Below are 17,534 nucleotides of genomic sequence, written 5' to 3' on the forward strand. Positions count from 1 at the left end.
TGGCATAGCCATCATCTTGCCATGGCGCGTGAGCTGTACTTCTAATAGGAGTCAGCAGTTCACGGTTGATTTATGGACAGTCTGTGTTGGCCAGCACCGTGCCAGCTCCTGCAGCCTTCGCCAATTAGCTATTTTCTGCTTAAGCCGTTAAAGCCACCTCCATGGAAACGCCAGGAGAAGAGGCCGGGGAAGGCGGGGGGAGGGGAGCAGACAGGTGCGCCCTCTGTTCGGGAATACACAAAGGGTCGACCCAGCCGCCGCCGTGTCCCTGGCAACTCCACGCACGCAGGGCGCGCGCACTTCCCGCGGCCCCCGCGGCGTAGTGGGCGGCCCGGGGAGCGGCGCGGCGCGCGCAGGTCGCCGCGCGTCGGCTGGCGGAGACCCTCGGCCTGTTCGAAGACACGGGGCCCGGGAAGCGCGAAGCCGGCACAGGCGGCGCCCGCGCTGTAGGGATTTGTAGTCCGGTTGTCTCCTGAGCGCCTGCCCCTGGTAGGCCGGACGCGCGTTCCCGCCCATCGCCTGCCGACTTCCTGCCGCTGTCAAAACTACATTTCCCGGCATCCTCTCCGCTGTCGGGCCGAAAGCGAAAACAAATTCTGGGCTGCGAGGGTGCTGCCCTCAGCCGGACTCCCCACCCGCTCCCCGCCCCTCCGGCGCCCTCCTGCGAGGTGGGGAGACGAAAGGCCGCGTCTTTTTCTTTCGGCTTCCTCGGCTCCTCGGTGTGGGGAGTGCGGGACTCGCAGGCCTCGCTTCACCTGAGCCGGCCTCGCGCTCAGGGGGCGGGGTTTCCTCGCTTCACTGCAGTCGGGACGAGGAAACTTGTGGGGAAGGCGACCCCCGGCCCGGGTCTTGAGCCGGGCTACGAGGTCGCCGGGAAGTGACTTCTCACTCCCGGGTTTTTATCCCCCCCGCCCCCAGGTTCTCTTGGGCGCGCGGTCCCTCGGAAGGCGGCCGCGTGCGCACCGCCATGCATTAGGCAGGGCTCCCCTATGCGCGCGGAGAGCGCGGACCGCTGCCTCGGGCCGCCGTCGCCTCCTCCTGCCCGCGGAGCCCGAGTCAGAACCGCCGCCCGCCCTAGGCCAGGGCGTAGAGTAGCCGGCGGCGCGGCCATGTGGGGCTAGCCCGCGCCGCGCCTGGCCTGCAGCGGGACCGGCAACATGGAGGCGGCCGTCGGCGTCCCCGACGGCGGGGACCAGGGCCGCGCAGGGCCCCGCGAGGACGCAACTCCCATGGACGCTTATCTGCGGAAACTGGGGTTGTATCGGAAACTGGTCGCCAAGGACGGGTCGTGCCTGTTCCGGGCGGTGGCAGAGCAGGTAATGGGGTGGGGGACGGAGGACCGGGCGGTGGGGCCGGGTGGGAAATGGGTGGCCGGCGGCTGCCTGGGCTGCCCACGTCCGGGGCTGCGCGTGGCCCCGCTGTCGTCACAGCCGCCCATTGTAACGCCGGAATGGGACGCTGCCCTGGGTCTGGAAGCTGTAAATCGAAACTTAAAAACCCGTGAATTAACTGGGTGTCGTCCCTCCTGGTGAAGAGGTAATGAGTTGAGGCCGACGCGTGAGGCCTGCCGAGGGCGTGCGCTCTTTGATTGATTGCTGGGGAATTGGAGAAACGATATTTTCCCATTCTGTTCCGCATTCACCTTCTCTTCGTTTTATAAGCACAGCGTTCACGCCAGTAAACCAAGTGTTTTCTAGAGGGAGGTGGTGCATCAGACTTGACTCGTAGAACCTTATTTTTTCTGCTGCTGGACTTTGGAATGTGGGTTAGTCAAGTCCGCCGTTGTCCACTTGAATCGAGGGGGAAATAGGCAGTTAGGGAAAGCCAGCGTTTTACAAATATAGAATGCTTTTTAAAAATTGTCGTAGAGTAGATTCCACACTTTGTTTTGCTTTGCAAGGCAGTGTAATTGCACTAATAATAATTTACTTTTTAAAAAAGTCTGGCTGGCGTTGGTAGTAGGAAGGATAAAACACTAGGGTTTCCTTAGGCCCTTCTTGGCCGAATTTTCCCGTTAATGGTCAGAATCCCATTCTAACACAGCTGCTTAGGAAGCTGTTAATGATTTTTTAAAAATTTGGTAAGAGAACTTCGTGTTATATATAACACTGTGTAGGCATGCTGTCACCAAAATTTATCCTATATTGAAAATAGCTGCTAAAATGGATAAAAGTTTCATGTTACTTCCCTGGTGTGTAGTTCGTACCTTTTCACAGTTTACTTTCCTTTGGCTTAAGAGTCACTTATCCCCTCCTTGGAGTTTTTATGTTTCTGTTTTCCTCACCTTTTCAAATGCTAAATAGCTTCCTAAATTTCTGTTTGTGAATAAATGTTTTATTTAACATCTGTAGACCAGTCTATTCTCATTTTTTCAGCCATAGACCAGCTGTTTCTTTTCCACAGGCCCTCTTTTCACATCAGTAGCATGCAATCTTTTTAAAACAAGAAATTGATTAAACTGGTACACACCTTTGCATTATGGTGCAGGCATTGTCATTCACACATTCTTAAAACTTCCCAAAGCAAGCCTTGTCTTTTTCAGTTCATTAGCTTTCTCTCTTTTTAAGAAATGTAGGGTGTTCCAGTGTTGCTGTGGGACATGTTCACAGCCACCCACCCCAGTCTCCACTGGTAGCAGGTAAACAGTCTGGGGTTTCCACATCTCCATCTGTCCTGCTTCCTCTTCCTTGGCCTCCCTGAACTGCTCAGCACTTCCAGAAGCAGAGGGAAGGGGTGGAAGTGAATTCTATATACTGTTACCTCGAGCAAGAGTTTGGTCAGGAAGAAGGTAGAAACCAATAGAAATATGGGAAATAATAGTGCTTATTTGGAGTTGCATTATCCAGAGATGGTTTATTTTGAGGCGGAAAGGTGTGTCTCATTTAAGTATTCCATGCCATAGGTAATTGGTGAACTTGATTATGCAGAAGCTTCTCTGTTATTGAAGTAGGATCTCCGTTTTTAAGTAGAAAAGGGCAAGAGCTAATTGTACTAAGAATTCATTGCTAACTGCAGATAAATCCCATTATGAGATACAATAAAATGTGTTAGGTTAGGTAAAAGGGAATATCCCTTTCATTTGTGTGACTCTTATTTTTAGTATACTTAGGAAGCCTAATACCATGAATTTTTTGGGAAAGTTTAGTTCTTTAGTAGACATGGGCTAATTATGCAGTCTTCATGGCCAAAGGTAAAGTATGTGTGTGGGGGTGGGGACAAGGGAAGTAACACCAGCCTCAGGCTGTCTTTTAAAAATATGTACAAGGAATTTAATTTTTTGCCAACATTTTCTCCAGTAATATCAAAATAATTTGTTTCTAAAAGGAGTCAGAGTATGTATTCTAAATGACAGTCTTTGGAGGGACTGGGGTAGAGACTTGAACTAGGAGTAGTTTTTCCCTCCAAATTACCTGATTTAGATGGGCTCTTCCCTTTTTACACTTTGGGACTTGGGCCTGCAGGAGGCCTGACCTGAATCAGCGTTGTGGCCATGGAGCTAAAAATAGGGTGCTCTTAGAGGACTTGCTAAGGCAGTGTATCTCAGCCTTTCCTGTGTCGATCACCTTCTTGTCCCAAGTAAAGATGGAAGAGTTTATAATTTCTAGCTTATTTTCATGTGTGTGATGATTTGCAAAGATATTTGTCATATGAATTCTTCCTGAGTGTCCTTGAATATGTATAATGTACTTTTTACACACTTGTCAAGTAATCTTGCTTCTCTTGCAGTGCTTGATTTTTTAAAGCACCAGCACCCAACACTTTATGGAAGGTGCTGAGAGTTTTGCTTCTGAGTAACAGGTCAGATTTTTTGTTAAAAAGAGAAAAAACAGTATGCCTGCGATTCTTTTTGATGGAAAAGAAACTTATGTCTACCACCTGTTGCTAGGTAAATTGCATTAAGACCGGCTTCACTTTGCTGACTGTTGGGAAGCCCTATCAAATGACATTTTAGTTTACTCAAACTAATAATACCTTGATGCATAATGCTGTCTAACATAGCTTCTGTGAAGTATCATTAACTGTCATTTGTTAAATTGGCAAAAAAGTTGTGTTGTGGTTATTTTTATATATGGACAGTTCTTCCAGTGCTGGAAGGTTACGGTATGTAAGGATGCTCTTTAATAGTTAAGCACTCAGTTAAGCTGAAAATCAGCCGGTGTACTGAAAACAAAGTCATTACTAACCTCAGACAGTGCATCTTCAGTATATTTCAATCTAAAGGGACCTACTAGCTGCCCAGGCAGTTGTGCCTCTGGTTCTGTGGGTGTAAGTGAGCCTTGGCTGTTATCCAGAGAGACCTGTGCAGTGTGCAGCTGGAGCCTTGCTTTTCCTGCTCACTGGGAACATAAGGGAGCATCTCTCAACTGGAACTACCCTTTTTAAAGTATAGTTGGTATACAGTACTATATGAGTTATATTAGTTTCAGGTGTACAAGATAGTGATTCAGTATTTGTATACCTTACAGTGTGATCACCCCACTAATTCTAGTACTCATGTGTCACCATGTACACTTATCACAATATTATTGACTGTACCCCTTCACCCTTTCATCCAGTCCCCCATCTCCCTCCCCTCTGCTAACCGTCCCTTTGATCTTTGTTTCTGTGAGTTTATTTTTTGTTTGTTCGTTTTTATTCCGCTTATAAGTGGAACTATATGGTATTTGTCTTTGTCTGACTTACTTTACTTAGCATAATACTCTGTAGGCCCATTCGTGTTGTGTGTGGCAAGAATCCATTCTTTTTAATTGCTGCATAATATTGCATTGCATATACACACGACATCTTTATTCCATTTATCTATCTGTGGACATCTAGGTGCTTCTGTTATCTTGTCTATTGTAAATAGTACTACAGTGAACATGGGGGTGTGTATATCTTTTTGAATTAGTGTTTTTGTTTTCTTTGGACAAGTACCCAGAAGTAGAAATACTGGGTTGTATGGTAATTGTATTTTTAGTTTTTTGAGGAATTTCCTTACTGTTTTCCACAGTGGCTGCACCAGTCTGCATTCCCACCAACACCACACAAGGTTCCCTTGTCTCCACATTCTCATCAACATATCCATACCAACTTTTTTCATTTTTTTTTTTAATCCTCACCTGAGGATATGCATATTGATTTTAGAAAGAGAGGAAGGGAAGGAGAAAGGGGGAGAGAAACATCAGTGTGAGAGGGAAGTATTGAAGGGTTGACTCTTGCACGTGCCCCTATCGATCCTGCAACCCAGGCATGTGCCTGGACCTGGAATCGAACCCTGTGACCTTTTGCTTTGCAGGAGGACGCCCAACCAACTGAACCACAATGGTCAGGGCTATTTGTTGACTTTTTGATAATAGCCATTCTGACTGGTATAAGGTGATATGCCATTGTGGTTTTGCTTTGCATTTCCCTGACGATTAGTGATGTTGAGCATCTTTTAAGGTCTGTCTCTTGGCCACTTGTGTGTCTTCTTTGGAGAAATAAATGTCTTTTCATGTCCTCTGTCCAATTTTTGATTGGATTGTTTATTTTTTGTTATTACATTTTATGAGTTTATGTATTTTGGATATCAATCCCTCATTAGATATATTGGAGCTGTAACTCGCAAAATTACTTTATAATATAAATTTTCAAGTGGCCTTTATAGTAGTTTGAGATGTGGTTATTTTAAATGTCAGGAGTCATCCCTGCCCCCCACTTTAACCAGTAGGGAACCAGGAAGACCTTCATTTGAGACGCCTAGCAAATAGAAAATAATTTTAATCTCTCTTTAAGCGCAAAAGTTCAAGTATTGGAGGCTAGCTGAAGGGTTCCTAAGAGTTTGATAATAGTTTGTTTGAAATCAAAGCTTTGAAATTTTAGTAAGATACAAAGGGCCAATAAAGTTATCCTTTTGTTGAATTAGATATTTAAACAAAGAACAGGGAAGCTACAAAGGGAGAGGATATGGTTCATCTTTGTAGTGTGCCTTATTTGAGATTTTGGGCATAAGAGCAAATTTCAAGGCTATTGGGATGACAGTCCACAGCAACATGTTGCATCTTGTGTACTGCTCACATGGATGTTTTTTCAGGAGTCATGTAAGCACATCAACTAAGGATTTAAGAGTGAGTGCCTTAATTTTTCTAAAATCACCGTGGACTTAAATTTCTACATAAGGCAAGTACTTCAGAATGCATAGGATGAGCAAGCTAAGTACTGCGTAGCAGGGATTCCATTAGTCCTGTTATGTGAAGAGCAAAATTACAGCATTGGGCTGGCCAAGAGAGGAAAATGTCTTAAGTCTACAGAGATGTGCTCAAAGGTATGGTTTCAGTGACCTAAAGAAGAAACGGTAATAAGCCCTCTGTAGAATGACACCTGGCTTAAGTGCTGTTGTCTGTATATGTCATGTCATCTTTGTGGTTAGAGGAAGAAGTGGGAATGAAGAAAGATCTAGAAATTACAGAAAGACACATGATGTGTCTATTGTTTGTGAGGTTATTTCAGGTGTGAAAGAAGGCACTAGGCTGCGACTTAAATCTTTTGTTAACAAAATGCTTAATAGTGTGTTGCTTTTTCGTTTCAGGTTTTACACTCTCAGTCTCGCCATGTTGAAGTCAGAAAGGCCTGTATTCACTATCTTCGAGAGAACAGAGAGAAATTTGAAGCGGTAATTTGTAATTTTAAACATGTAATAGTGTCTTGACTTGCATTTACAGTTCCCCCTTTTAGAAGTGGTCTAGTAGGGATTTTACAGGATGGCTCCTAACGCAGGTCATGAAAATCTACCTTTTTTTTAAAAAAAGATTTTATTTATTTTTAGAGAGGGAAGGGAGGGAGAAAGAGAGAGAAACATCAGCGTGTGGTTGCTGGGGGCCGTGGCCTGCAACCCAGGTATGTGCCCTGACTGGGAATCGAACCTGTGATGCTTTGGTTCTCAGCCTGCGCTCAATCCATTGAGCTACGCTAGCCAGGGCGAAAATCTACCTCTTAAAAAAAGAATTTCTTTATTGAATTTAAATCCAATTATATCAATGTGGTAGTTTTTATACCATTTTATGATATTCATTTAGATATTTAGAAAGCTTCTATGACAGATAAGACACTGAGCTGTGGAGGATAGAGAGGTGGCTTGGGCAGGATCCTTGCATATTAAGAGCGAGCTTTGGCTGAAGTAGGGAATTGGGTGTTGTGGTTAATAGTTTTCTGTGATTTATAACACCCTATGAATTAAAAAAGTAATCATACTGACTTATTTTAGCAGAAGGCATTTATAGATTTTTAGTTTTCAGGGTTCATTGTGAATCACATATTAGAATACTGTAATTATATAACTAATGATTAATAACTAATAAAATGTTGTAGAACACCTTACTAGAATTTTCTCAGTAGTATGTAGCAGACTGAAATATGACAGTGATCTATTTTCATTTTACATTGAAAGCCTTATAAGATTTACCTAGAATTATGTTATCTGACAACTTTCAATGGTATTTTCCTCTGTTGACTGCCAAAAGAACATTGACATTTTGCAAATAACTCCATTCCAAGCCTTCTTAGGTAAATTGTTCTTAGTTTGGATGTGTTCTTGGATTGGTGGTCCTATATTGAAGCAAATATTATAACTAGTGACATCTTTCTGAATATCATCTGAAAGTTTGTCTTATAAAAAGAAAACTGGTAATGAGGAAGCTAAATAGAGTGTTAAGCTGCGGTGGAGATGAGGGAGTTTAATGGAGTGATTCTATTTGTTTGTTTGTTTGTTTATTTTAGAGAGAGGGGAAGGGAAGGAGAGAGGAAGAGAACATCAGTGTGGTTGCTTCTTGTGTAACCCCTACTGGGTACCTGGCCCCTGACCTAGCATGTTTCCCTGACAGGGAATCAAACAGTTGACCCTTTGGTTTGCAGGCCGGTGCTCAGTCCACTGAGCCACACCAGCCAGGGAAATGGAGTAGTCTTTAAGTATTTGGAGAAATAACAAATGAGTTAGTCATTATTATTGTCCCCAGAGGGAAAAACTGTTGACAGTCATGGAAATTGTTAACCCTGGTTGAGTACTTACTCTGTGCCTGGCATTATTCTAAATGCTTTGTATATATTTATTTAACCCTTGCAATCTTACGAGGTATGATCAGAGGTTGAAAGTTTCAAAGGGGTAAATTCCACTTGCCTCATAATAAGTACCTTTAATTTCTGTTGGCCAGAATTGGAAAAGGCTGTCATGGGAAGAGGGGATGTTCTTGTGACTGAGAATGTTCAGTCAGGGTCTAGATGGATGCTTTCTGAATGGCAAGGAGAACCTTATATTGAATGCAGGTTTGCAGAACACTTCTTGGGTCTCGTCCAACTTTAAATGGTTCTGTGGTGTTTTTTTTTAAGTCTATAAATAGTTACCTAATATAGAATAGTAGCCTCTGATTGGTGGAATATTTAAAATATGTAGCTATTTTATTACAAGTGTGTGTGTTGAAACTTAAAGATAGTTTTTGGAAATTTGACAGTATATGATCTGTAAAAGAATCCCAATCTTTAAAACAATCCATTTAAAACATTTTTATAGACTGAGGAGAGTACTTTAATGTTTTTGAGTGTATTGCTTTGCTAAATTGATTGGGACTATATATAATTTAAATAAAATTGAATTTGGTGTTTCGGATGGTGTTTTAGAGCTTTCTCAATTAGTGTAATCATAATTAGAAAAATAAATGTTATCACATACCTTATTTTTATGTTGAGGTGATAGCGAAGCAAGCTGTATTAGAAAAATCTGTTGATTCTTCAAAATACTTTTAGCATTATTCTCATCCATTTTTAGTATAATTGATTTAAAGAACAATGAATATTCATATCTATATTAGTAAACTAATATTTCTTAGCTAATGTATCTGCCTTTGTTTATTTTCTTCTATATATTGGTAATCAAGATTACTACTTGATAAGTAATCAATTAGTAATTAAGATTACCAGAGTAATCTTCAAGTGCTGCTTTTATCACATAATTTCTCTGTTCATAATATCACCTGCAGTGACCTTGAATTGCCTTCTGTTCCTCTTCTGAAAGTCCTGCCTGTGCTCCAGGCTCTCTATAAACGGGCGTCCAGTCTGAGTTCTTGCTCAGTCTGCTCTGCCCATGAGGTTTCCCTGTTCCTGCTGACCAGGTCACTCTCGTCTGCCCAGACGGTGTTCTCATGTTTCCACACGCCGTGGTGACCTGTGTCTGCCCACATCCTGTCCAGGAATCCTCTCCTTAAATCCTTTTGTATGTTCATGATACTTAATGATTTGTGTATCTTTTCATAATTAGGTTATTTGTGTATATATTTTTTATGTTACTAATGTATCTAAGGTTTATGTAGGAACTCAGTAATTCACAGTGGAAAGGTTAACTGTTGTTTTGATGTATTCCTAATAGATTTTGTTTTTCTTTTCAGTTTATAGAAGGGTCATTTGAAGAGTATTTAAAACGTTTGGAAAATCCACAGGTATGTAGTAATCTTTTAATATATCTATTTTTAATATTACAGTGTATGGAAGGATTATGGTCAATTACCCTGTTTCCTTATAAACATTTCTTGGGTGCACATTTTATGCAGCATTTAATTGTAAGACAGTTGGAGCTTTGTACTATGCACTGGTTGGATGTTGCCTAAGGACAGTGTCCTGGTGTCTTTGTTATCTTTGTTATAATGGCATGTTAACCCAGCATAAATGGAATAAGGAATAAGTGTAATATTACTCCAGTTTGGGAGGTGACTGCCCTCTGAAGGGCTTTTCTCTGAATACACTCCAGTCCACATACTTATTTTAGTGATCTCAGTACTGAGTTTTGCCTACATGCCATGGTCACAAACTCATTTTCCTAAAGTTCCTATTTTTCCTCCTAGTTTGTAAGCCTCATTGAGGGCAAGGATTGTATATTTTATTGCTTTTGGAATTCCTATCTTCTTTCAATTTGGGATGGCTAATTGATGATCAGTTTGAGTGTACTGAGTAAATGCTAAATCCATATTGTGTTATATGTAATAGATAAGAAAGATAAACATCAGAATGTTCGAAGTTTTTATCTCTAGGTAGTAATGTTACTGATGATTTTCTTTTTTAATTGATATGCCTTTTTGGTAGATACTGCAGTCAGATTTGTAGAGCTACAAATCACGCAATGAATCATATTTTAGTGTCTGTCATGACCTTGGATGCCAGAAACCATGGAGAAATGACGTAAACAGACATTAAAATTCTTTCACTTTATTTAAGACAAGTGAAACCTAAATAAGAGTTTGTAAGCAAATCATGTACGTAGTACTGGTGATTTTTATTCCCTTTATAGAAAATAAAGGGCATGACAAAGACTTTTTTTTTAATTCAGAAAAAAATCCAACAGTGTGATTTTACAGTAATCTTTGTACAGCAGTTCAGGCTGTTGGGCCGTGAGGGTCTGAGAACGGATAGACATAATGGGAATGGAGAGAAGGGCACAGAGAGGAACTGAGGCAGTGAGAACTGAGTTGAGGCTGATTTGGGAGTTTGGGAGGGAAGGAGGGCAAGTTGCTGTGGTTTCGAGCACAGGACCGGTGCCTCCTTTCCAGGGTTCTCAATGGCCAGGTTTTTAATTCTTATGACACCCCCATCCAGTCTGATCAGACTTCTTCAGGTGCTTTTGATACTTCCTGAGTAGTTGTTTGTTCTTTGTTATTAACAACACCTATTTTTGTCTTAATTTGTTTCCTTTTCTCCTCCATATATGGGACATATGAAATGAAAAAAAAATACAGTTGATGGGTAAACTCTATTGCTTCATTCAGTTCTCAGAGAAAGCATCATCATTATCCTTTTACTTAAAATAGCAGTGGGGCATTTTGAAAATTTCTCAATTTTTTTTGCAAGAATATATATATTTTTGTCAGTTTTAATGAGGTAAAGTTGACATACAATAAAATTCACTAGTTTCAAGTATGTAATTTGATGAGATTTGACAAGTGTGAGCATTGTGTAGCCAGCAGCACAAACATTTCCATCACTCCAAAAAGTTCCTCATGCCCTTTTGCACTTATTTTCTTCTCCTACCCCCTTGGCAACGACTGATCTCACTTGTAAGTTTCGTCTTTACTAAACTCATAGAAATGAAATAATGTACAGGGTCAGGCAGAAATACTGCTCCTTTCTATTACAAAATCATAAACATGTAATTTTGTAACATAACAGTATCACACATAAGCACACCATGACATTTTAGGTGAAATGTTCAAATTAAAACTATAAATTATTACACTCATATTATTACCCTACCAACCACACAACTCCAGCAGGCGTTACTTCTGCCAGCCCTGTAGTTTATAGTCTTATATGTCTGGTTTCCTTCACCTAGCATAAAGGAAACACCTTGACATTCATCCATGTTGTTATGTTGTTGTGTATATTAGCATGTGTTCACAATAGTTCCTTTTTTTATTGCTGAGTGGTTATTCATTATATTTATATACCACAATTTGTGTATCCATTTACCAGTTGATGGCTCTTCAGGTTCTCCCCGGTTTTGGGTTGTTATAATTAAAGTTCTTAAGAACATTTGCTTGTGTTTATGTGGATGTGTGGTTTTTTTTTTCCCCTCCTAGTATGGAATTGGTAGGCCCTATGGTAAATATATGTTTAACTGAATGAGAAACTGCCAGACTATTTTCTGAAGTGGCTGTGCCATTTTTCTTTTTCATTGGCAATGTATGACAATTCCAATTGCTCTACATCTTCATCAACACTAAGTATTGTCAGCCTTTTAAATTGTAGCTTAAGTGTTAGTGGTTGTGCAGGGCTATCTCATGATTTTAACTTGCATTTTTCTTATGATGTTGCTCTTTTTCATGTGTTTATTTGCCATTCACATATCTCCATTGATAAAATGTCTGTTCATGGATTTTGCTCATTTTTTGTTGTATTGTTGGTTTTATTGGATTATAAGAGTTTGTTACAGGCTAATTCAGTACAGAAACTAGATACAAGTTTCTGTATTGGATTTATACTTTATAAATATTTTCTTCCAATCTGTATCTTGTCTCATTTTCTTTTGAGGAACAGGAATTTGCTTTTGATGACTAAAAACATTTAAATATGCATTTTTGATATACTATAGTTCATTAGTTAAAACATATTTTACAGAAATGCTTTACTCTTACCTGCAATAAAGAAGTATATCAAACATCATAAAAAGTGCTGATTAACTAAAATTATAGCCTTGAAGTAAAAGACAATAATAGAACATTTTTTTTATAATATAAAAATTGACTCTGGTTAGAGAAGACAAGATACTGTGGTAGCCATTATTAACTTGACTAAGCTACAGCAGAATTTATTCTGAAGGTTAAATACTTAACAAAGTGGTACATTATTTGAGTGGTAGTATTTTCATTGATGCTAGTGTAGTAATTTTCTATTTTTTAAAGTGATGTAACACGTTGTACATAAGAGTTTGTGATCTAAGCAGACTGGTTTCAGTGAGGGAGTTCATTTACAACAGAGGGGATGTCGCTTGTAGCAGTTCATGAGAAGCCACGATTGTTAGGCAGAGGCCTATTTTAGGAAATCTATTAATATGGGCTACCTATTTCATTTTGAAAATCAGAGCCAACTTTTAAAAACTATGAAAATGAAAAGTCTCGGGATCATTGTTTAACATCTTTTTCTTAATCTCAAATTTCTTTCCAAAAAAAGTGCCACATTCATTTACCATAGCTCATTATTTTTAGTGACTCTTGGTATTGTCTTTACTAATTGTACAAGTAGTATAGGATACATTCTTTCAGAGATTTTATTTGTTTTTAGAGAGAGGAAGGGAGGGAGAAAGGGACAGAGAGAAACATCCAAGTGGGTTCCTCTTGCATGCCCTGCGCTGGGGCAGACCTGGCCTGCAGCCCAGGCGTGTGCCCTGACTGGGAATTGAACTGGTGACCCGTTGGTTGGCAGGCAAGTGCTCAGTCCACTGAGCCACACCAGCCAGAGCTAGAATACATTATGGTAAAAGATTTAATATAGAATGAAGAGTGAAAAATCCTTCGTTTTCCCTTATCTTCATTTTGAGGTTTCCACTGTCATTTTAGGATGTGTTTTTCCAGTCCTCTTTCTAGGGATGTACACATACGTATTACGCATACATTTTGCTTGTTTAATGCAATGAGACTCCTTTACTATTACTTTATTTTATACTAGTCTGATTTTTTCCCCCCAAATCAGTTCATATGGGTATACTTCATTCTTAATGATTGCACATTCCATATACACATATGTATGAAATGTATAAGTTGTTTAATTATTTTTCATCTGTTAGTGGAATCTTAAGGCTTTAAAAAATTTTTTTAAAGTATTACAAATAGCTACAGTGAACATCCTTGTTTATCTGTTTGTGGACATATGAAACATTTGTGTAGGTTTATAGAAGTTGAATTGCTGTGTCAAAGAGTATGTGAATATACTTTAAAGTTTTTATATTGCTGGCCATTTCCTTCTAAAAGGCTTAAATATTCCTTTAGGATTGTACGGTAGAATCTACCTCATTTCAAAATGATAGCTGGGAAAGTACTCTCTTTGTACCTTCAGTCACCTTGAAGATAAGAGATCTGCTCTTTTTTTTGTTTAAACCTTTCTGATTCCTACATTCTGCTTCTATTCAACATCTAATTTATTGGGCACATAGCATGTGCCATGCTCTGTCCTGTGTGCTAGGTTGGAGAATAGAGCCCCTGCATTCAACAAGTTCTCAACTTAGGGATACCACTTCTGGCCGTGCCACACCAGTAGGACCTGACATTCTACCCTGTTACTAAGGATTTTTGCAGAGATTTGGGCTGCTTTTTAGTTTATATATACTATAGCCTGTTTTATATAAATGTGTTTTTTCCCCCCCAAAGATTTTATTTATTTATTTATTTTAGAGAGGGAAGGGAGGGAGAAAGAGAGAGAGAGAAATATCAATGTGCGGTTGCTGGGGGTTATGGCCTGCAACCCAGGAATGTACCCTGGCTGGGAATTGAACCTGGGACACTTTGGTTCCCAGCCCGTGCTCAATCCACTGAGCTACGCCAGCCAGGGCTATAAATGTTTTTATAATATGTATAATACTGCTAATAGTGAGCTTTCTGGCCAATTAGGTATGTTGTGTAAAGATATGTATGAATATAATGTTTAGAGCAGCAATTTTCAACCTTTTTCATCTCATGGCACACAAAACTAATTACTAAAATTTTGCAGCACACCAAAAAATATATTTCTTGCAGGTCTGACAAAAAAATTGGTACAATTTTGACTCACTTAGTTGGCTGTTGTCATTTTTTTAATCTGACAATCTAAGGCACAGGTGGCAAACACAAGGCCTGCAGGCAGAATCCGGCCCTTCACCTTGTTTTATCTGGCTGGTACTTGGCTTCTCCTGGGCAGCAGCACCGAGCTCTCGCTTAACTGTTAAGGAGTAGTTACATTTATACAGCCCTAAAATTACGTTCGGCCCTTTGAAGGCAACCGTGAGGCTGATGTGGCCCCTGGTGAAAATGAGTTTGATATCCCTGATCTAAGGGGAAAGAGGTCAGTGTCCCTGACTAAACAGGTACTGCATGTTTTAAAAATTCTAGTGGCACAGCAGTGTGCCTGCTGTGGCACACTGGTGGAAAACTGCTGGGTTAGAGGTATATTGTAAAAAGTATGAGACACTGATGTGCTTTTTTTTTTTCCTTTAATACAGGAATGGGTTGGGCAGGTGGAAATAAGTGCCCTTTCTCTTATGTACAGGTAAACATTGTCATAAAAAATTATATAATTAAACAAGAAGTTAGTGAAAAAGTTGTATATTGCATTATACTAAAATTGTTAAAATAGTAATTTTATGTTTTGGTTGTGAAGCATCTTTTCTAAGGGTTTTTTTTTGTTATATGAATTAGATTTTGACAATTTAGATATGTCAATGTTTAGAAATTTTAATTCTCAAAATATTTTTGGAAAGGAGTATGGAAAATTTTCCAGGCCTATAAACTATCATTTATCAGACTTACAGAGAAATGATTTCCTATTTTCTCAAGGCTGATAGCATTGAATGGCCACTAGAACAGAGCAAAGCACCACATTATCAATTTTAGTAGTGTTGCTTATAAGAGCAGCTGAATGCTTTGTATTTTCTTTTCAAAATGTTTTTATGAATTTCCTCTTGACATTTTCTATGATTTTGAGGTCTCCTTTTAGAATTATCTGAAGTCACACAAGTACAAGTTATATTTGAAATTTTATTTTTTTGAAAAAATACTTTTATATTGGTATTCTACAACTTAGTTATTTATTCTATTACTGTCTTCTGTTTATGCTGTAACTTCAGTGCCTAGACTATTACTTGGCATTCACGAGGCTCTTGAATGAATGAATGAATGAATGATAAATCTATTCATGAAATAATATTCCATCAGAAGTAATTTCTAAATGTTATTTTCAGGAAAGATTTTGTAATTTATCGGGAACCAAATGTTTCTCCTTCACAAGTAACTGAAAATAATTTTCCTGAAAAGGTAAGAATTTTTTTCAGTGTTGCTAAGAAATATAAGTAGAAGAACCACTCAGTTGGCAACTTGACCTCCTAAGCTATAAATTAGAAGTGATTTTTGGAAGTATTTGTACATGAATGTTAGATACTGAGTTGATAGAGTATAGTCCTGTTAATCATCAAGACACAATGTTTTGTATTTGTTTCTCCCCACCAATCACTGTGATGAACCCTATCATAACATTTCACTAGAGAGAAGGAAATTGAGATACTAGTGTATATGATTAACAAGACTATTACTGTTTTGTGTCAATATAAACATTAGATAGGGCCTGGCTGGGTAGTTCAGTTGGTTAGAATGTCATCCCAGTATATCAAGGTTACAGGTCCTTTTATTTATTTGTTTAAAGATTTTATTTATTTTTAGAGAGGGGGGAAGGAGAAAGAGAAACATCAATGTGTGGTTGCCTCTTGCGCACCCTGTACTGGGGACCTTGCCCACAACCCAGGCATGTGCCCTGACTGGGAATCGATCCAGTGACCCTTTGGTTCACAGGCCAGCACTCAATCCACTGAGCCTCACCAGTTGGGGTCAAGGTTATAGGTTCTATCCCTGGTCAGGTCACATACAAGAATCAACCAATGAATGCATGAATAAGTGGAACAACAAATTGATTTGTCTGTCTGTCTCTCTCTTCTTTTCCTTTATCTCTCAAAATCAGAAAAATTTAAAATACCTATATAAAAATATAAACATTGAATAGTAAAAAATAACGTGTGAAAGTAGGTTCTACCATTGCATCCAGAAATACTTGTAATTGTGATATAATTCTCATAAAGATAATTTGCTGGCCAAGGTGTTACTATTATCTGTTCAGAGCAGAAACAACTGAAAAATTATAGAAAGTCTAGAAAAAAAAAAACACTGCTGATTTCATTAAAAAGAAAACAAACTGGTTTAATTAGTTGGAGTCATTCAGGCCAACTTGAAGTGTCTTGTCACCATGCTAAGGGCGGTAAGGAGGAGGAGAATTGAGTGGAATACTACCTTTGTAAGGACTTCGGGGTTTCCAAGATGCTTGGCTTTGGATCTGGCCTTTCCCGGTACCTTTTTTTGGAATATGACTTAATCTTAGTAAAATTAGTATGCATTCTCTTTGTATAAGCAGTTGATTACTTAGAAATAGAATTGACCTTTGAACAACATGAGTTTGAACTGCCCGGGTCCACTATACGTGGATTTTTTTCACTAAATATACAATCTGTTTTCTGTGATCCTAGGGTATCACATTTGTGGATTCAGCCAACCTCAGACTGAAAACAGTGTTTTTGATTTGCGGTGGGAGGTTGGGAATCTGAAGTTGTAGAGGGTTGACTGTGTGCATTGTTTTCCCCCAGTTGATAAGAAAGACTTGACCACTGGTGTAGGGTGGGAGGGGTGGGTGTGTCCTGGAACCAGTTCCCCGTGGATACCTAAGGGGGCTGTAGTTAAGCTTCGGGTGATTCAAAAGTTGTTTTAGGATTTTTGACTGCAAAGGATTGGTACCCCTAACCCACACATTGTTCAAGGGTTAACTGTACTTAACTAAAAAGCAGAACATTTTTACTCTTAGTGGTAAGTATTAATAAAGTTTTAGAATATTTTCTTACAAATCTCTTAATTCTTGTTCCTTTAAGTAGGTGAAATCATGTTGTTTTCATAACATGTATTTGTTTTTTGTTATCCCATAAGCATTTCCCCAAGTCCTTAAGACCTATTTGATTTAATGCCGGTGTAACATTTCAGCAAAAGGATGTATCATAGTTGACTACATTGGAGCTTTAGGTTGCTTCTAAAATAGTCACTTTCTGTTTGGAAATTATTTACTAGTAATTGAGAGAGATTGGAGGTAACAAGTTGCAATGTAAATGTCATATATGAAGGGCTGAAAGGTATTTTATTTTTCTCTTTCAGGTATTACTGTGTTTTTCAAATGGAAATCATTACGATATTGTCTATCCCATAAATTATAAAGAGAGCTCTGCTATGTGTCAGTGTAAGTATCACTCTCATGTTTTTACA

The 17,534-nt window shown here is 39.4% G+C and overlaps 1 protein-coding gene across 1 annotated transcript in view; it reads left to right on the forward strand.

The window, feature by feature from the left end:
• Positions 1-583: 583 nt before the first annotated feature.
• The window catches only part of OTUD4 (OTU deubiquitinase 4), a 41,616-nt gene continuing 24,665 nt past the window's right edge, over positions 584-17,534 (forward strand). Inside the window, exons 1-6 of the mRNA XM_045831000.1 lie at positions 584-1,316; positions 6,551-6,634; positions 9,396-9,446; positions 14,687-14,733; positions 15,425-15,497; positions 17,427-17,508. Coding sequence (XP_045686956.1) covers positions 1,158-1,316; positions 6,551-6,634; positions 9,396-9,446; positions 14,687-14,733; positions 15,425-15,497; positions 17,427-17,508 — 496 coding nt within the window. The 5' untranslated portion in view covers positions 584-1,157. The remainder of the gene's footprint in view (positions 1,317-6,550; positions 6,635-9,395; positions 9,447-14,686; positions 14,734-15,424; positions 15,498-17,426; positions 17,509-17,534) is intronic.

The sequence above is a fragment of the Phyllostomus hastatus genome, unplaced genomic scaffold (genome assembly GCF_019186645.2).
Source record: "Phyllostomus hastatus isolate PE091 unplaced genomic scaffold, TTU_PhHast_1.1 phas_contig_159, whole genome shotgun sequence".
In the NCBI taxonomy this organism is placed as follows: Eukaryota; Metazoa; Chordata; class Mammalia; order Chiroptera; family Phyllostomidae; genus Phyllostomus; species Phyllostomus hastatus.